Source organism: Saccopteryx leptura, chromosome 5 (assembly GCF_036850995.1).
Source record: "Saccopteryx leptura isolate mSacLep1 chromosome 5, mSacLep1_pri_phased_curated, whole genome shotgun sequence".
Classification (NCBI taxonomy): domain Eukaryota; kingdom Metazoa; phylum Chordata; class Mammalia; order Chiroptera; family Emballonuridae; genus Saccopteryx; species Saccopteryx leptura.
Genome location: NC_089507.1, coordinates 186,897,256 through 186,918,343, shown reverse-complemented (window position 1 = coordinate 186,918,343; position 21,088 = coordinate 186,897,256). Strand labels below are relative to the sequence as shown.

Below are 21,088 nucleotides of genomic sequence, written 5' to 3'. Positions count from 1 at the left end.
TGAAGTTTCCTATCCCCCCTGAGAGTCCCTCAGCACTGCTCCTAAAACAGCTTTCATTCTATCGACCCCACAGGAGTTCCCTTTATCCAAGCTCAGCTGCTTGGTGGAATTTTTAGACATTTTCTATTGTGTTCTTCAGGGCAGGATAGAGGTGTTTCAGCTTTCTAATGTGCCACAGGGCTGCAGATAAAGAATTTAACAGCCCGTGGGAGGGCCAATTAGAGTCAATTATAATGTAATTGGACTGCCTGGTATTTCTTGTCTGTATTGAACTTCTTCCTGGAAGGAAGATTGTGCTTCTCTTTGCATCATGATAGGGGGAAGTCACATGACCATAGATTCACAAGAAATGGCTCTGACCCTGGATCCTGGAGTAGAGTTTCATGGAGGTTATCATGTCTTAGGAGATCCGGGTCAGAGAAGTTCAGCTAAACTGTTATTTTTGAAAAGTCAGGGGAAGCATTAACTTTCCTATTTCTTTATCTCCCCTCTTTTTTTCTTTCTTAAGAGGACTACTAAGTTTTTATGAAGAATTAGGATATATATGAAATACCTCATAGTCAGTCTCCAGGAAGTTAGGACACTTAATCTCTTGAAAAAGGCAGAAAAAAGAGAGTGTGAGGGTCACACATTTCTCTTCAGTTTCTTCATTGTTGGGTGTTGAAGGTTGGCGACCATAGGTGATCAACTCTGAACTTTCCCTCCAAACATCCCCTGGAAACTAGTCTTCGGACCATTGATGATGAAAGCCAGTGATTTCCCCTTTCTCACTCTACCCCACCATCATCAGTCTTGGGATGTAGCTTATATGAATTTGCAGTGGTGTGGTCCCATGACTGGGTGACTAGTTTCCCTAGTGGCAGCCACCCTTATACCGCAGCCCCTCAGTTGGTTCTTTTATTTTAATTTTTATTAATTTTTAACTTATTGTGTTTACATGGATTCAGGTGTCCCACTGAATATAACTCCCTCACCCCCACCCCTGTGTCCCTTTGCCCATCTTCCCCTAACTCCCCCCCCCTTCCCTCTAAGATTTGCTGTCCTATTCTTTATCTCTGTGTTATTTATATATAGTTTCACTAATCCCTTTACCTTCTCTGATCCCCTCTATTGGTTCTTCTTCCTTCCCTTCTTGATTCTTCCTGAGTCTTGCTTCTCTTCCCTGGGTTCATATACCCTAATAAAATAATATAATATTCACCTTCAACCTCACCCCTCAGCCTTCTGATGATCCAAAAATAAGACCAATTGCATTTGTGAAAAATAGAAAAGAGAGCAGGTTTTGATTGATTTGCGCCTTTCCCCATTTCCTAGGAAACTGTTTAGTGGTCTGAGAGCCCAGGCCATGGCAGGGGGCTCCCAAAGTGATAGAAGCAAAACTACTTAATGGTTTAAAATAGTATGTTGTTTGAATGTTTACCAGTTTTCTTGACTAGATACAGATCTTCTATGTGACCTTCTTAGCGTCACTCAGGTTCCCACCCTGTGGCCTGGCGTAATCTCTATAATCCACTCTACTTTATAAAAAGCTATATGGATTTGGACTCCTCTAGTAGCAGACCCCTAGACTGGAAGGTAAGGGGAAGTGGCTAATTTGGCAGGTGCTGCCAGGAAACAACAGTAGAAGATGGGGAAGTGAGACAGAGAAGGATGGCAGGGAATAAAGGATGCGTAACAAGAGAGTTACCGTTGTGGGTAAGTGGACCTCAATCTTGGGAACACATCTTAAAATTATCCCACTGGAGGGGTGAGAGAGCTGAACGTTTTATACACCAACTCCCATCAGTTACATTGAGGTCTACTTTTGAGGACATGTGTGTGTTAACCTCTGACACTTGGGGCTTGCCCTGTGCAGGCAGAGGAAGACTGTAGAGTCGGAGAAAGCCCTAGGGCATGGAAATCAGACCACCGTGCGCTATGATCCTAACACCAAAAATGTGCAAGGATGTGATGGAGTCTACTTCCCTCAAATCACAACATAAAAATAGAGCTTGTTTCTCCCACAATATCACTTCCTCCATATTTGATCTCCACTGTGAGTTTCAGGCTTCAGCAATCATCAACTCCGCCTTCCTAAGAAAATCTCTTAGGAAATTATTTTAAAAATACCACTGCCCAAAGGAAAAAAAAAATACAGATTGGCAAATAAGCATGTGAAAAGATGCTTCACATCATCATCATCAGGAGTTGCAAATTAAAACAATAATGAGATACTATTACACATCTATTAGAATGGCTAAAATGCAAAACACTGACACCACTAAATTCTAGGGTGAATGTGCAAAAAACAGGAATTCTCATGCTGGTAAGAATGCAAAATGGACTACTCACTTGGGAGGGCAATTTGGCAATTTATAAAGCTGACCACAGTCTTACCACACAATCCAGTGTTGGGCAGATAAAATATATTATGCTCACTTTGTTAAAGATGGCACTGCCCACATGGAAGCCCATCGCCCAGGTGATGTTAATGTGTGTTGGGGCAGGCTGTGGGCAGGCAGGATCCTTGTAGCCTGGGGCTTGGTTTTAGGACTAAGCCTTTCCCGCCCTTTTTGATGTAGGGTGGTGCACTCTCATGAGGAATCCCATTATGCCTCAGATAAGTGACTTTGTATCAGAAATTTCCTTATTTGTATATTGGATTAAAGGTTTTGATTTCTACACTACAAAATGGGGGCAGACCAAGAGCTTGCTCTCTCAGTTCCTGAGATTAGCATTAGAGGAGAGAGGAGAGAGCAGGTTGGAGAGCAGAGAAAAGGTCACGTGGAGGAGAGGAGATACAGCCAAGATGGTGGAGTGATGAAAGAGAAGCCAGTCTGTGCAGAGTTTGTGTAGAGAGAAGGAGATGGGGAACAAAGGAGAATGAGGCTAGTGAGCTAGAAACCTTTGATTCTAGGAAACTCGGATAAGTCAGTAGCTTTGTGAGCACTGAATGAGTGGGTTTTGGAGCCCAGTGTGTGTTTTTACTTGCCCGCCTGGTACAAGCTAGGATTAAAGATAATAGCCCACCAGTTTGTGGCTCTGTTATTTCATTACCGTCTGTCCGAATCCAGTGCAAACCTGCATGGGCCAGGCAGCTGTGGCTTTACATCCAGCAATAGCCCTCCTGATATTTACCAAAACAAGTTGAAAATTCATGCCCACACAGAATTTTATAGCAGCTTTATTCATAATTGCCAAAACATGGAAGCAATCATGATGTTCTTCAATAGGGGATGAATGAACAAACATTCAAATATACATCCAGACAATGGACTATTGTTTAGTGTTAAAAAGGAAATGAACTATGATGTCACAGAAGGACATGGAATAAACTTAAATGCATATTGGTAAGTAGAAGAAACCAGTCTAAAAGGCTATATACCATATATAATTTCAACTATGATTTTCTGGAAAAGGAAATACCAGAGGCAGTAAAAACATCAGAATTGCCTGGAATTTGGGGGAAGGGAAAGATGACTAGGTGAATCACAGGGCATTTTTAGGGTAATTAAACTATTATATATGATAATATAATGACAGATAAATGACCTTAAACATTTGGTAAAACAATAGAACCATACAACAGAAAGAGTGCATACTAACATATGCTATGAACTTTAGCTAATAATAATGTATCAGTATTGGTTCATCAATTGTAACAAATGTGCCACAGGAATGATGTTAAGAAGAGAGACAACTGTGAGGGTGGACAGAGTATACTGGAACTGTCTCTACTTCCTGTTCAATTTTTTTTTAAATCTAAAACTTCTCTAAGAAATCTAAAACTTAAATAATGAGATATGTATCTCATTATATAATATGCATTATATTATATGTAATAATATATAACATATGTTACACATTTTGAAACATATGAAAGGATTATATGTGTGTGAGGTGCCAACCAAACACAAGAACTCTGACATGTGAGGCAGCTGAGAAGACATGGTTCTTTCCTAGTGGCCATTGTGCAAAGGCCTTTCTCATTGGATTGGAGGCAGTTGGTCTCTGTGTCATGCTGCTTAGGCAGTAAGACAAGTAAAAATTATTGTAGATTCTAGAATTGTTAATTCTGAATAGATCACATACAATTATGAATCATTAACTATTTTAACCGCTTTTAAAATATGTTGCTTACAATTTCCTTAAGGTGAAAATCTAGCCTTTGTTTGTTCATTGAATGCATCTCCGAAGTACTGTGTCCATGTCACCTGGAAGCTTACTAGAAATGCACATTCTGGGTCTCTGTTCTCAATCTACGGAATCAGAAACTGAAGGGGAGTCTGGGCTCCTCTCCAGCATCAGTACTGTGTGTGAGAACCAGTGTTCCGGCCAAAGGAAGAAAGCAGAAAACAGTGGCCCTAAAACGGCCGCACGTTACAGTTACAATTGCCTGGGAATTTTTTTTTTATATAGTGATATTTAAAAAAATACTGATACTTATGTCTCAGCCCCCAACCCTGTGATTTAATTGATCTGAGCCACAGCCTGCAGACTTGGATTGTCAGAAGTCCCTAGGTGACTCTGATGTGTGGGCATGTTGAGCAACATCGATGCAAAGGCAGAAAAAAGCAAATCCCAGAGCTGGATGCACCGGCAGGCTGATCCTCAAAAGTAACCTCCTAAAGCCCTCCCAGATAACTTCTCCTGAGCTGAAACACCTCCCTGTCCCCCAGTCCTGCTAGGCATTACTACTCATATCACATTCTTGTGGCTTGTTACTTTTCTCTCCCATGGTCTCAAGGGATACAAAGTTCATCATCAGAAATTAAGCAAATGCATGGTCTTTAACTCAAGGTTTGCTATTGCTTGGAGGTCCCAGACTTACTGAAGTTACATGCTATCTTGTGGATTTTTCTTCAGTACAGATGAGAATTATTTCCAATCAGTGGAACAGATCATTTCAAAGGTTATGGTCTTTCACACCGTTAGATATTAACTGGTGCTGTATTTACACAGCAGTCTGTTCCTAATATGCCTCTATTAACTTGCCTATAAATGCCTATCTTTCAAATTTTGGGGGGGCTGGTTTTAATACCTTATTGTTTCTCTCCGTAGTTAATGAGTTAAATAAATCTTTGACACATGTTCACCTTATATTTGTCTGAGTGTTATTTTGTTATCTTTTAAAAGTTATTCTCTGAGAGTGGGGTGGAATTTTTCATCAACTATGCAGGAGAATAGAGTTTATTTGATTCTGAGAGATGACAAAAAAAAGTGCATTTTTAAACCAATAAAGTGGGCTACAACTCACAGCCTCTGCAATTTTCTCAAATTCTAAGAAAAAATACATTTTCTTGCCACGTCCTTTTGGCAGAAAGAAGGAAATAAATCCACCAGTAACCACCTGGCTTCTTTCTATGAACTTATAAAAGCTTCATCTATGGTCTCCAGGTTTAGGGGAATAATACTTAACTAGTATATGTGGGAGGGTTGGTAGCAATGGTGAAATGCTGAGCCTGGAGTCAACAATTCATCATTACGCGGGTCAGAGCCCTCATAACAAATGCTTTGCTAAGAAATATCTCAGATTTAACACTCCTGGAAATGATGAAATTCCAACAATATCCTCAAACACTGTTCAAGTATGATTTAATCTGGTTCTTGACATATACAGTATAATACTATTGAATATAAATTTAACTTTGTAAATCAAATTTATTTGTAAATATATATGCCATTTATTCTGTTCAGTTTATTTTGTTCATTATATATTGATGTGTAGACACACACAAGACACATCTGTGTCTATATATATATGAACATGTTATGGTAAATTTGACTTTATGCTATTTTCATCTTCCATATTTACTTTAAAACATCAAGGGGGGACAGGTTTGGGTCACATGTCCATCCCTGAACCAATTGTTGTGTTTCTGGAAGAAAATAAATACACTATGGACAAAAATGAGTTTTATGTCTTTTTTAGGGCTATGGAGTTCAGCTCCATCAGAAACTATATGGAACAAACAGGAATGTTATAGAATGTGGAAGTGATAATTCCCCCCCCCCCCCAAAAATAGTGAATTGACTACCATAGGTACATTATAGTATTGTGTAAGTTAGAAAGCATAAATATCAAACAGAATATATCAAACTTTTATTGATTCTCAAGAAGTCACTAGTCCATCTTCCTGGTATATTATAATATTCTGGTACATGATATGGTGGGTAGGGTTATTAATATCTATACCAAATTGTCTCATAAATATTGTTGAATATTTGTATCTGTATTTTTCTGTAGTATTCTTATTTCTTTATTGTCTATTATTGACATTTTAATATACTTGCTAAAAAATGCCTCTTGGGTAATCTATATGGACTGGGGATCCAGAAAACCATGTCAAAACATAACTTTGTTTTAAATAAGAGAATTTAGATTTTGAGAGACTCTCCCCTAAGAATAAGGCCATGACATTGTGACATCTTATTTCATTGTGTAGAAGCCACTTATTCTTAGTTGTTTTATGAGTTGAGACTTCTGGTTTTAGGGACAGAAATAGTTCTTTCTACCTCAAAATATAGCTACTGTTGAGAAATCTAGTTTGGAGATCTAGAGTTTAGGGGTTTTAGTCCACTAATATGGGATTAGTTGAATAGCAGTACAAGAGATGAATTCAGAATGAGAAGACTTTGATTGTATTTTTTATTCTTCCCCTTACAGGTTAGTAAGGTGAATATAATGCTTATTATCAGAGCACTTTCTTAATGTAAGGCACAGTTAGAGATATAACAAGGGCTATAGTAAATAACTTTTCAGTTATCTATTGCTACATTAACATTCACCCCAAAACGTTGTGGCTTATAGCAACAATCATTTAATTTCCTCATGATTCTGCAGTCTGGATTTGGCTTGGCTTTCATGAAGCTGGGGTTATTTGGAAGCTAACCTGAAGGACCCAGTACTGTAGAGACAAATCTGGTACCTCAGTGTCCTCTTTGTGGTTTCTCTTTCCACATAGTTTCATCATACAATGGCCCAGCCCAAGCTTTATTATAGCGTGGCAATAGATTCAAAGAGTGAGACTACCAAAGGGCAAGATCATATATACATAGTGGCTTCTCACAAGGCAAGGTTTATACTCCATGCTGGAAATGAGCGCACAACAGTGGGAATGCCAGGGGGTGAGTTTCACTGGATACACCAAAGTACAGTCTACCACAAGTGGCTCTAACTCAACCAGTGACTTTCAAAGCACATTCTCTGTGATCACGGGAACTCCAAACAACCCTATGGGGGGAAGTGGGGAAGGCGTACTGCAACAATAAGAATTTCACTTACAAATATGTGGCATTAACCGTTAAGATTTCTACTGAGGAAAGTGTTCTGCTGCAAAGATTCTAAAATCATTGAACTGTATGATCTCTTGCAAGTTCAACACTTTATATTTTATGACTACAGGAGTTGTTAGGCCACTTAGTGATCCTCCTTGGATGATAGCGCATATTCTTCTCTGCTTCCCTAGATAACTGCCAAGATGGAGGCAATCATGTCTGCACGTCGCGTAGAGGTCTTCAAAAGACACACTGCATGCATCCATTAAATTTTCATTCCCTTTCTGCATCACATCCTGCATAGGAAATGCCTCCTTCATTTAGAACGTTAATATCCATAATTATGAGCACTTATGAATTTAGAGGCAGGTGTTAACATTAAATAAATCAGTAGTATGAACGTATATTCAATTGAAATGTGCTATTTTGGGTGTGTGGCTCTGGTAGCCCTGTTCCGCTGTCAGCAGCATGTGCTCTATTTGCAAATAATAGCTGTGACGGCTAGCAATCTTTGACTATTGATCCTTTATCATGTTCCGGGAACTGTGCTAAGCACTTCTCATCTCATTCTTTTAACCTGTACAAAATCCCTACAAAATTATTATTATTTCCATTGAATGAACAAAGAAAGAAACTGAGGCTTAGTAACTGGTCCAAATCCATGCAGCTCAGGAGTTCATGACAGAGCTGCAATATAAACTCAAAACTTTCTTTTCTTTAAGATTTTTTAAATTTATTCATTTTAGAGAAGAGAGAGAGAGAGAGAGAGAGAGAGAGAGAGAAGGAGAAGGGAGGGGAGGAGCAGGAAGCATCAACTCCCATATGTGCCTTGACCAGGCAAGCCCAGGGTTCCGAACCAGTGACCTCATCATTCCAGGTCGATGCTTTATCTATTGCGCCACCACAGGTCAGGCAAAACCCAGAACTTTCAAGCCACAAAACCAGTCCTCTTCTTCCCCACCATGATGCCATGCTGCTGTGCTCCTATACCACGTCCATTCTTCTTGTGGTCAAGGACTTAATTGAAAATGTGGGATTTCCCTATACAGCAAAAGAATATATGGACAGAGTATATGTCCACTTCAGCTACTGCATATAGCATTGGTTCTCAACCTTGTTTGAATATTGAAATAATTTAGGGAGCTTCTAACAAATGCTAATGGCTGGGTTCCACTCTCTCCATTTCAGATTGAAAGTGATCTCGGTGCCACGTGAGCACCGGGCTGTATGAAAGCTCCCAGACAGTTCTAACCAAGCAGCAGGAAATGAGAACCACTGACTCAGAGGAACTGCCTGGTATCGCAGTGCCTCCAAGAAACACTCGCTTCCAAGACCCTGACTGTCTCATATCATTGCAGATAAGTTCCTGCTTTCTTTAAAAAACTCCTAATCATTCTTCAAAGCCCAGGCCTAGTGAATAAAAAGACATCATCAAGGGAAAGAAAATGTATGAAACCTTTCAGGCTGACAGTATAAAAACATCTGGGCTTGTGAGTATGAACTGCCACTCAGGGCTTCCTAGCGCTCCTCCTTCCACATCTTGACAGAAGTCCTGCAGTCCTGCTTCTTAATTCTTTTTTTTTTTTTTTTTGTATTTTTCTGAAGCTGGAAACGGGGAGAGACAGTCAGACAGACTCCTGCATGCGCCCGACAGGGATCCACCCGGCACGCCCACCAGGGGGCATGCTCTGCCCCTCCGGGGCGTCCCTCTGCCTCGACCAGAGCCACTGTAGCGCCTGAGGCAGAGGCCAAGGAGCCATCCCCAGCGCCCGGGCCATCTTTGCTCCAATGGAGCCTTGGCTGCGGGAGGGGAAGAGAGAGACAGAGAGGAAGGAGGGAGGGGGTGGAGAAACAAATGGGCGCCTCTCCTATGTGCCCTGGCCGGGAATCAAACCCGGATCCCCCGCACACCAGGCCGACGCTCTACCGCTGAGCCAACCGGCCAGGGCCCTGCTTCTTAATTCTTATGCTGGACTATCTGCCCCAATTCTGTTTGGGCCTCTCAGTTTTAAAAGAAAGGTTCCACTCACACCAATTTCTGGCAGGTGATTGGAGGGGATGATGCCAGGCCATTAGCTTCACCCTTTTTTTCTGATCTGCTCTGATTGTAGTCAAGTCTAATGAGAATGGGCAGAAGCAGTAAGGTTCCTGTGTGGCTTCTCTGCATGGTACTATGGTTTATTTTTTAGGATTGGAGAAGCTTACTATCATAACTTTATCTTACAAAACTAGTTGGATTTTAGGGGACATGAAAAATACTCAGAAAAATGTTAAGAAATAGAACCCAGTGCAGGGAACGTAACACTATCTATATCTATATCTATCTATATCATCCATGTCTATATCTATGATCTATATCTATATCTATATCTGTGTCTATGGCTACATCAATGTCTACATATTTGCCAACATAGAGTCAAATAAGCTTAAATTCTCCCAAGCTCCATCTTGTTTATTAAAATCAATTATGACATTTTTAAGCATTTAAATAGTTCAATTAGCACATAAAACTTTTCTAATTGTTTGATTTGCACTCATTTCATCTCACAAAGTAAATTATTATAAACTCTTGAGTACCATAGTTCCTATTGCATGATTCTATCAGCATTGTTACTGTCTCCATCTTCAGAGCTACTAGTTACAGAACTTACCATTTGCTGGACTCTTATGAAAGAAGACTAAGCTCATTTATATAGTCTATATTTCACAATAAAGCCTCTGAGGAAAGTTACTATGATTGTCCCCATTTTACACATTAGAAAACTGAGATATAGAAACATTAATTGATTTCACTTACTGAAGGGCACTCAGTTAATGAGTGTGTGGGGGGTACTCTAATAACCCCAAGGAGTCTAGCTCTGGGGTTTAGACTCTTGACCTATACTTTTGACCACTTTCTAGATTAGTTGTAAAAATCAAAGAAGTTATGGTTATTATTTTTTTTTAATTTTTTTATTTTATTTATTCATTTTTTTAGAGAGGAGAGAGAGAGGGAGAGAGAGAGACAGAGAGAGAAAGAGAGAAGGGGGGGAGGAGCTGGAAGCATCAACTCCCATATGTGCCTTGACCAGGCAAGCCCAGGGTTTTGAACCAGCGACCTCAGCATTTCCAGGTCGACGCTTTATCCACTGCGCCACCACAGGTCAGGCAGTTATGGTTATTATTAACAGGCAATGTATTGTTTATTTTTATTTATTGCAATCAAGAATTATGTGACATGCCTGACCAGGCAGTGGTGCAGTGAATAGAGGACTGGGATGCAGAGGACCCAGGTTTGAGACCCCGAGGTTGCCAGCTTGAGCGTGGGCTCATCTGGTTTGAGCAAAGTTCACCAGCTTGGACCCAAGGTCGCTGGCTCGAGCAAGGGGTTACTCGGTCTGCTGTAGCACCATGGTCAAGGCACATATGAGAAAGCAATCAATGAACAACTAAGATGTCGCAACAAAAAACTAACAATTGACGCTTCTCATCTCTCTCCGTTCCTGTCTGTCTGGCCCTATCTATCCCTCTCTCTGACTCTCTCTCTGTCTCTGAAAAAGAAAAAAAAAAGAATTATGTGACAGAGAAAGACATTGCTAAGATTTGAAAAAGACAGTCCAGATCAAGTAGCTCCCTCAACATGATGATGTGATACATACACCTACAGATGAGAATGAAATTTCATTGGTGTACATTAAAATGTTGACAGGGGTCCTTTGGCATGGTATGGGGAACTTTGATTTCTGTTCTTGTGCTGTTTTGAATTTGTAAAATATTTGCTACATTTAATATTACATATTTTTGTGTAATATATACTGCTTATATAAAATATTACTTTTATGGCCAGAAAGCATAAAGGCAGCCTAGAAGAGTTTCAGTCAAGTATAAGCTGTCTTGTGATTCCTTTCCATGCCCTAATCCTATAAAAGTCAAAACTTCTCAATATCTTTCCTCCTTCCTAGCAAGGATCTTTGACAATTACAAGGACTTGGATGTTTTAGACAAGATCAGGCACGTTCAGTGTTGTATGACTATAGACGAGTTGGACATTTTAATCACTATTCTGATTTAAAACAATGAGGAGCCCTGGCCAGTTGGCTCAGTGGTATAGTGTCAGTCCAGCATATGGATGCTCCATGCTCGATACGAGGTCAGGGCACAGAGAAAAAGTGCCCATCTGCTTCTCCACCCTTCTACCTCTCACTTCTCTCTTTCTATCTATCTTCCCCTTCTGCAGCCATCACTCAACTGGAGTGAGTTGGCCCTGGGTGCTAAGGATAGCTCCATGACCTTCACCTCAGGTGCTAAGAAGAGCTTGATTGCTGAGCAATGGAGCAATGCCCCAGATGGGCAGAGCACTGCTCCCTAGTGGGCTTGCTGGGTGGATCTCAGTTGGGGTGTTTGTAGGAGTCTGTTTCTGCCTCCCCTCCTCTCACTGAATAAAAAATAAGATAAAATAAAATGATAGGGCATTTTTATGACACACCATATTTCCCCATGTATAAGATGTTCCCATGTATAAGATGCACCCTAATTTAGGGGCCCGAAATTAGAAAAAAAAATGTATTTCATAAAGTTATTGAACTTAAGTTTTATTCATCATAAAATTCATACAACTCCTCATCACTGTCAAAACTCCCATCCCTCAGCTTGTCCTCATCTGTGTCTGATGATGAATCAGTGTCTTCATATATTACCTTGTCCTCAGTTCCATCTATGGCATTTGAAATGCCACAACCACTGTATAAGACACACCTAGTTGTTAAACCCCACATTTTTTGAAAAAAGGTACATCTTATTATACCTGGGGAAATACAGTAATTGTGACATAAAAGGTAAGTCATGCGGTCTGCATTTACTAAGTTTTCTTCTTTCTCTCTCTCTTTCTCTCCTTCCTTCCTTTTCTTTTCTTTCCCTTTCTTTTCTCTCTCTTTCTTTCTTTCCTTCTCTCTCTCTCTCTCCCTCCCTCCCTTTACCCCTCTTTCCTTCCATCCCTCCTTTCCTTCTTTTCTTCCTTTATTTTATTCTTTCTTTCTTTCTTCCAGGGGCAGGGAAAGAACCAAAACAGAATAGATTTAAAAGAAAAATAAGGGGAAAAAAATGAAATTTATTTCATGATTAACCCACTCTCACCATGAATCTTGATTTTTATTCAGTGTTCATTTGTTTCCATGTATATAAGTATGTGTCTATATCTAAGTATATATATCTATCTCTATATATAGAGAACTATTTCATGATTTTAAAATATTTTGAATTTATATTAAGTTTGATAAATGTAATCCACCTTTGGTTATGCTTTAAGAGTTTGCAAAACAGATTTGGTGAGTTTTCGACCATTTCTGGATATAGGGCTGCTATTTTGTCTGGTTTTTGCATTGTACTGTGACCAGCTCGAGGAGACTCAGATTTATTCAGTAATATACATAAAAATGTTTTAGGGAGATAGAAAAAAATCACTCAATTGACTTTGTTGTCACCAAGGGAGTCTCCTCATATAAAGGGTATTTAAACTTGGCCTTGAAGGATGAACAGACAGGTAGTATATCAGAGTAGTAAAATGCAAAAACTTAAGAGTTAGAAAAGTCTACATTCAAAGTCAATACTCATTAGCTGAGGGACACAGAATGATCTCTCAGTTGTAAAATGAAGATTATTATTATTATTTAATCACACATTCCATTGCATGTTTTATTAAACATTAATTACATATAATTGTATAACATAATATTATTAGTTATGGATTTATCAAAATAATGCAAGTATCTGCCTCAAGATTAATAAGCATTAAAAGATATAACTCAAACGAATGTGCCACTCATAGGGCCTTTCCATTAGGAAGTATTCAGAAGTGTGGTAGCTGCTACTAACCACTGGAAATTGGCTAGCCAGGGGTTGGGAACCTATGGTTCGAGAGCCAGATATTGCTCTTTTGATAGCTGCATCTGGCTCACAGATGAATCTTTAATAAAAAAATAATAACGTTAAAAATATAAAACATTTTCATGTATTACAATCCATTCATGTTCATGGTTGTGGGTGGCTGGAGCCAATCACAACTGTCCTCCGGGACAACACCAAATTTTTATTGGATAATGTGTAAGGTACATGGGTCGTTGTATGGCTCTCACAGAATTACATTTTAAAATATGTGGTGTTCATGGCTCTCTAAGCCAAAAAGGTTCCCGACCCCTGGGCTAGACCATAAAATAGAGTGGTGAGCCCCCAGCAAAAGAAAGACTGCATGTGGGTGTGTTTAAAACATGCTGATCATGCCACGGAGAAGCGGAGAATAAGAAAGCCTCTTTGAGATGGTCTGATAAACAGAAATGGAAACCAAGGAATGGAAATGGGAATGTCGGAAATGAGAGCAGAGTGCTGGCCTCTTGATCTGGGTCTACACAGGCTCCGCCTCGGTTTCCTTTGACAGCCCTGGCAGCACATTATACAGCTGTCCAGAGCAGGTCAGACACGGCACAGGGCAATGGAACGGCCTCTCTAACTAGTAATGATGGTCCCCACATGGTCTTTTACACTGGGATTCATCTTTTATTAAGAGAGAAAATGATGTTCTGATGCTTCAGGGGGCTTTTGCTCATGAGCCAGAGGAAGCCTGCGCTCCCCTCGAGACCTTGGGTCAAGGGCAGTCATCTTCCACCATCTCCTCTAAGCTGAGACTCTCTGGGAACTACTATCATTTTTCTTTATTGGTTGTGTGTGAATGAGGAATTAAAGCGCTAAACATACCGCTTACCAACTCCCTCCTCTCTAAACAGGCTGCTGAAAGAATCTCAAAGTTTGGGTGTTGTTGTAAAGCAGACGAGCAGTCTTAAAAAGGGATTTTGGGAGTTGCGGTATGCTTGTGTTCCTCTGAGATATCAGGGCTGTGTGTGCAGATCCAGAAAAAAAAGTCATCTAAGCCTAGATGACTTAGTGGAGATGTTCGGAAAGCGATATAACATATCCAACATGCGTGCATCGAGGGCCTGTTGTGTGCAAAGCCTTCCCCAGGGCAGGGAGTCTGCCCTGGAAACTCTCAGAATCAGATGGGGTGGAGAGAGGCACCCACAGAACTTCAGACAGGCACCAGACGCTTCTTGGGCTGAGCCACAGCGCCGAGAGGCAGGGTCGGGGCAGGAGGTGGTCTCAGGGAGCTGCGGAGGGGCAGGATGAGCATGCGCAGGTCTGAAAGGAAGGGTGCAGGCCTCGCACGAGGGGAAGAAGCGTGAGGAGCGTGGTCCAGGACAAAGGAACAGCCGCACAAGGGAGAAGTGGCAAGAGATAGCCCAGCTGGTTTGGTGGCTGCCGTGGCGATGACCTCATACGGGGTACAGAGCTTCCGGTGCTCCTGGGAATGCTAACTAGAACAACCGGGCAGAATTTAAAGTTAGCTTCTATGCCTTTTTGGAAATTAAGCACTGTCTGCATGTAAAGACAGGACTTTGGGAGGCGTGAGAACACGTGGTCAGACGAATATAGGTTTATTGCTAGACACTCATTTCTCAGCTGGTTGATGGTGGGCATGTTTCTTAAACTCTGTATGAAAACACTGATAATAGCTTTCTTGCAGGTGGAAGACATTCAATGAGATAGTCGCTAGTCACTATGAAAAGGTTGCTCATTATCTGGCACATGGTAAATAGGCAATAGATTTGACTATTATTTGGCCAGCTCCTTTGCCAACCCTAAGATAAAGGACCCAAATCATTAAAAACAAAACAAAACAAAAAACAAAAAAACCCCCAAAAAACCTAATCTATAAGCGTTAAAAATAATGTTTCTTCTCTAACTGGAAATTCCAGCTTCCAATTCATAAATCATAAGCGTGAGTTTTTGGAGAGACTTGGAAGTGGAGAAAGGAAGAGACCGGAGGCCTTGGTAGAATTTGGAAGGAAAGCATTCTGTAAGCCAGATGGGTTATTCTGTTGGGCTCTGAGGCTGAGCACTGTGTACAAACGGGCAGATGTAGATGGGGTGGATGTTTGCACAGCAGGAGGTCAAACTTTTCAATATCAAGGCAATTTTTTAAAAAGAGGAAAGGAAGGTAGGGATAGAAAGACAGGAGAATGTACAAAGAGGGTTGAAGGGAAGGAGAGAAAGAATGAAGGAAAGATGGCGAAGAAAGGACAAAGGAAGAAAAGAGGAAATAGAAGAGACAAGAAAAGGGGGATGAAGAAAGAGTGAGGTAGGGTGGAGAAATGGAGGGAGGAGGAGAAGAGGAAAAGCAATTGTGGCCTTGTAGCAGAATGAGACTTTGACAAATGACCCATGTCTTCTTTCCCCCAGAAGTACAGAAGCTGAGAGTAAATACCTATCAGGTATTCCTGAGTGGGTAGGAACTTGGACTACATGGCTTTTAAAGTGCCTTCCAAATCTATCCTTGTATGAAATTTTGGGTGTTGAATAATAAGGCTGGCTAGAAAAGGCAAAGGTATGAAATGAACCCTTTGTGGGTTTTGTTTTCTTGCAGCAAGTCTTTCAAATCCCAAAGAACCAAACTGAAATGTTTACCAAAGTCATTATATACATAAAACTGGAGGCATCATTACTGCATGTCCAAGGCTGACAGATACACTGTTTCTTTCTCTCAAATTCTTATCAAAACATGACATTTATAATTTGACTGCCCTGGAGTCAGCCCTTCTTGAATGTTCAGAAATAGTTTCTTTTTCGAAAAAAGCAACCAAATAAAATTTTTCACTTAGTGCAATGTAGTGCTGCAACATTAACCATGAATGCTTATTTCTCTTTTTAGTGAAATAAAAAAAAATATGTCCCATGTCTTTGAGAATCTAGACCTTTCTAGCATGTATTCCCAAGATCATGACTCTTTTCTACACAATTTGATTTTCTCACCATTTAAAGAAACAGCTTTAATTTGCACCTAGGTTTTAGGTATTGCATGTACTATTTTTTTAATCTTATTTTTATTAATTTTAATGCAGTGACATTGATAAATCAGGGTACATATGTTCTGAGAAAACATCTCCAGATTACTTTGACATTTGATTGTGCTGCATACCCCTCACCCAAAGTCAAATTGTCTTCTGTCACCTTCTATCTGGTTTTCTTTGTGCTCCTCCCCTCCCCCTACCCCCTCGCTCACCTTCCTCGCCCCCTCCCCACCCCTCCACCCCACCCCCTGTTACCATCACATGCTTGTCCATGTATCTGAGTCTCATTTTTATGTCCCATCTATGTATGGATTCATATAGTTCTTAGTTTTTTCTGATTTACTTATTTCACTCTGTATAATGTTATCAAGGTCCATCCATGTTGTTGTAAATGATCCGATGTCATCATTTCTTATGGCTGAGTAGTATTCCATAGTATATATGTACCACAGCTTTTTAATCCACTCGTCCTCTGACGGACACTTGGGCTGTTTCCAGATCTTTGCTACACAATGGGAGAACATATTTGACAGTACGTCTGATAAGGGGTTAATAACCAAAATTTATAAAGAATTTGTAAATCTCAACACCAGAAAGACAAACAGTCCAATCAAAAAATGGGCAAAAGAAATGAATAGACACTTCTCCAAAGAGGACATACAGATGGCCAATAGGCATATGAAAAAATGCTCAACATCACTAATCATTAGAGAAATGCAAATTAAAACCACAATGAGATATCACCTCACACCGGTCAGAATGGTGCTCATCAACAAAACAACACAGAATAAGTGCTGGCGAGGATGTGGAGAAAAGGGAACCCTTCTACACTGCTGGTGGGAATGCAGACTGGTGCAGCCACTGTGGAAAACAGTATGGAGATTCCTCAAAAAATAGCTGCCTTTTGACCCAGCTATCCCACTTTTAGGAATATACCCCAAGAATTCCATAGAACGATTCCAGAAGGAGAAATGCACCCCCATGTTTATAGCAGCATTGTTCACAATTGTATGTACTATTAATGTGGCTGTTGAAATTTATTGTAACTATATTTAGAATACTTGTAACATTACTGCCTTTGATTGAACTTGCATTTGCCAACATATCCGAAATTCAAGGACATATGCTATAGATTCCCTCAGGTAGCTTTATTCAGAAAAGCATAGCTAGAATCTCTGTCTAGACTGGTAGGTTGAGTACCTGATATGTTTAGATTCTGCTATAGATCAAGAAGATTTGGAAATTCTTATAAGCACTGACATTTATTGTCATTTAATACATCTGGGATAGTATTTTATTTACAGGAATAAAATACCTAGTTTCATTGAGCTTTGCTTTATTGTACCTCACAGATGTTGAGTTTCTTACAAATTGAAGACAAAACCCTCTACCAGCAAAAACATTACAACTCACTTTTCTTCAGTGGTCTGGAACTGAACCTGCTACATCTCCAAGTTATGCCATATTCCTGGATTCTATTGCTAAGTTTGGGTAAGCCAACCCTCCCTGGCTTTGTAGTGAATGGCTCTGTGTTCTGAATAGAAAGACTTTCCATTGGCTTGGCCCATTATATATATATAATAATATATATATATATTATTATATATATAGAGAGAGAGAGGGGAGAGAGAGAGAGAGAGAGAAACAGAGACAGAGAGAGGGATAGATAGGGACAGACAGACAGGAAGAGAGAGAGAGATGAGACGCATCCATTCTTTTTTGCGGCACCTTAGTTTTTTATTGATTGATTTTTCATATGTGCCATGACTGTGGGGCTACAGCAGACCAAGTGACCCCTTGCTCAAGCCAGCAACCTTGGGCTCAAGCTGATGAGCCTTGCTCAAACCAGATGAGCCCGTGTTCAAGCCGGTGACCTCAAGGCCTTGTACCTGGGTCCTCCACATTCCAGTCCAGCACTCTATCCACTGCACCACCGCCTAGTCAGACTTTTTTTTTGTTTTTCTTTTTAACGAGAGGAGAGGAGATAGAGAGACAGACCCCCACATGCACGCCAATGAGGATTCATCTGGCAACCCCATCTGGAGCTGATGCTAGAATCAACTCAATTATCCTAAGTGCCTAGGTCAGCACTTGAATAAACCAAGCCACTTGCTATGGGAAAGGAAGAGAGAGAGAAGAGGGAGAGGAAGGGGAAAGAAGCAGATGGTTGCTTCTCATGTGTTCCCTGACTGGGATTGAATCTGGACCTTCTCACTCTGAGCAGATGCTCTGTCCACGGAGCCAACCAGCCAGGCCTATTATATTTTCAATCAGCACGTTTTCTCACAAGTATCTTTTTCTTTAAAAATATTGTAAATGGAAAAATATTAAATGTGAAATTTATTTAAAAATATTTGTTTAGGTAGCTAGAAAGTCAAGACATACCATAGAATAGCTTTCTGCAGAAAGGAAAGGTGTGCCTGAGTTTGCTGTGAGTTATAAAAATTGATGAGGTGAAGGCTTTCTGCCAGATACAAGGTGGCTAATTTCAAACGAATATGAAAAAATGTTGCTTTATGGACCTTGCAAATGGGCAAAGGACCTTTCATATGAGGAGTGACTTTGCCACGCCAATTGAAAGACAGAATCAAAAGCATCCCTGGACCTTTATGGAAGAACAGGTTGCACAAGTGACAGAGTATGAGGTGTTAGTTTCATAAAATGAGATTTCTATACTCTAGATTTCTTTGTGGGATCAGGGAGTTGGGGTTTTGTCAAAGCAGAGAGTCTATATTAGAGGCTGTAGACATTCTCCAATAGGCTTTTCTTACTCGTAGAGAAAAAAGAAATGAAGTATAGAGAGGAGAAAAGCTGGTGTAGTTCAGTGACAGCAAGAACCACACCTCCGCCCATTGAGCTTTGGGTCAGCAGCCGCCCTTTCTGCTGACGTAGGAGAAATTTTGTCCGTTGTGCCAGGACCTCCACAGATTCAAGCTGAGTCAGCTGAGGTGGCCCCCTTCCCTAAACCTTAGAGCGGGAAACATGGGTCACATGTGAGGACAAATACTGAGCCTTGGGAGAAGGCTGTTCAGTCGTGACCTAGGCTGGACAGCCACACTGGAGTCCTGGAAGCTATCTTTCTGTCCCCAGGTTGCAAGTGCTGGTATACAGTTGGCACTAATGCCTAGTTGTTGCATGGCTGCGTGCTTGCCCATCTTACTACAATATTCTGCTATAAGGATCCCAACAGATCAGTGCTGTTATTATACACTGTGCCCATATTAATTTCAGAACAATTCATTTTATACTGGGTCAAGTTTAGACTCCCTTTCTTCTACTTGGTAGAGTATCACACCCCTTAGCCTTTGTCTGTCTCAATTGGAGCAATGTCTCTAGCCCTACTCATATCTTGCTTCTTGTAGAAAACCTTTGATTATCCTAAACTTATCTTTCTTTCCTCTAAAGTCACATATATAGCCCACAACCAGGATAGCCAGGATATGCTGTGAAGTTAACACTTTCAGAAGAAAGAGTTTTATAACAAGCAATGAGATTCAGCGGCACAATTCTGGGTGCATTCCTCAAAAACGCAGCGAGACTGAGTTCCATTTGCCCACGTGATTCTACACTCAATAAGCGCTGTTCACTACAGGTCACAATCGGTTTTAGAGTAATTCCTTCCTCCCTTTCCAGTCTTACTGGAGCTCTAACTCTCCCTCATGCTTCTTGGAGTTACTTCCCAGATATGCTACCTGTGCCCAAATCTTTGTTTTAGGCTTTGTATTTAAGGGAACCCAAAGTATATGACACCATATATTGAAAATTTAAATATCAGTGCAGTGCTTAGCTAGAGCTATATACATCATTGGGGCTAAAATTACAGATGAAGTAAATATGGATGAATGAAAAATGTGCCCTCTATCAACATTTGTTTTGTGGTCTCTGCGGTTGTCAGAGTTTACTGAGCTGTGTAGCCATGATTAATAGTACAGAAGTTCAGAGTGGCCGATCTCTTCCAATAGAATCATCTGTAGCCCACCCAGTAGGGGACCCAGCCAACTGGTGCACCATGTTCCAGATGCTGTGTTGGTTATTTCAGGGGCCACCTCTCTGGAGACCTGCCCTTGGCCAAGGGAAGCTGCTTCACTCCGGAAGCCATGTCTACCATCTGCAGGCAGTCAAAGACTGACATGGAGACACTGCAGGTGACGCCCCTTGCCTCAGGGCAGGGCTCTGTGGTAAGATTCATACTTTAGATTTCTTTGTGGGATCAGGTAGAAGGTAGATACCTACTACATTGCTCATCTGCTTCTTGCCCCTTCCTGCTCCCCTTACTCCCCTTTACCTAAGGGCTCTCCCTCGAACCATTGTACACACCTGAATCCCTATTTCAGCCTGACTTTAGAGAACTTGCTTTAAGACAATTCCTGATACCGATTAATCTTATCTTCCAGAACCTTTCCCCAAGACCCCTGCATAACCTCCTACGTCATTTCTCATTTAATGTGACAATGCATATTTTCAATGCATTTCAGAAATTTCACCTACGCAGTGAGGTAAGATCTGCTGCCCATTATCATCATTGCCACCTCTCCCTATCAAAAGTCCAAGGATAATGGTTGGCATCTCTTTCAAGAAGCAGCCAAAGAAAATGTAAACTGTTTAGTACATGGAATGATGTGACAACGAAATTTCTTTAGGAAGAATAATTCAAATTTATTGGGGGGAAGAGGCATGACTTTTCTCTGTTTCTTGCCATAGAAATTTTACCGCAGTACCATATGAAATGATATTTATATAACTCAGCTAATAGTTTACGAGGCCGCTTTGAGGTTAGACTATTTTGGCTGCCCTGTTGCTTTTGGAAGTGAAGGGAGCAGAGTAGCTAGAAAGACCGAAAACAACCTTTTCAATTCCTTAGGGCCTTGTTTAATGGAGTGAATGCAATCAAACTTCAGCAACCCGTGGGCAAATTACCTATGGCAGTGCTTGGCAGTCTTTAATGTGCACAGAGTCAC

The 21,088-nt window shown here is 40.7% G+C and overlaps 1 protein-coding gene across 1 annotated transcript in view; it reads left to right on the top strand.

The window, feature by feature from the left end:
* Nucleotides 1–21,088, top strand: part of LOC136406625 (adhesive plaque matrix protein-like) — a 39,521-nt gene that overhangs the window by 8,685 nt on the left and 9,748 nt on the right. The window contains exons 4-5 of the mRNA XM_066386594.1: nucleotides 20,170–20,308; nucleotides 20,525–20,626. Of these exons, the coding sequence (XP_066242691.1) occupies nucleotides 20,170–20,308; nucleotides 20,525–20,626 (241 nt within the window). The remainder of the gene's footprint in view (nucleotides 1–20,169; nucleotides 20,309–20,524; nucleotides 20,627–21,088) is intronic.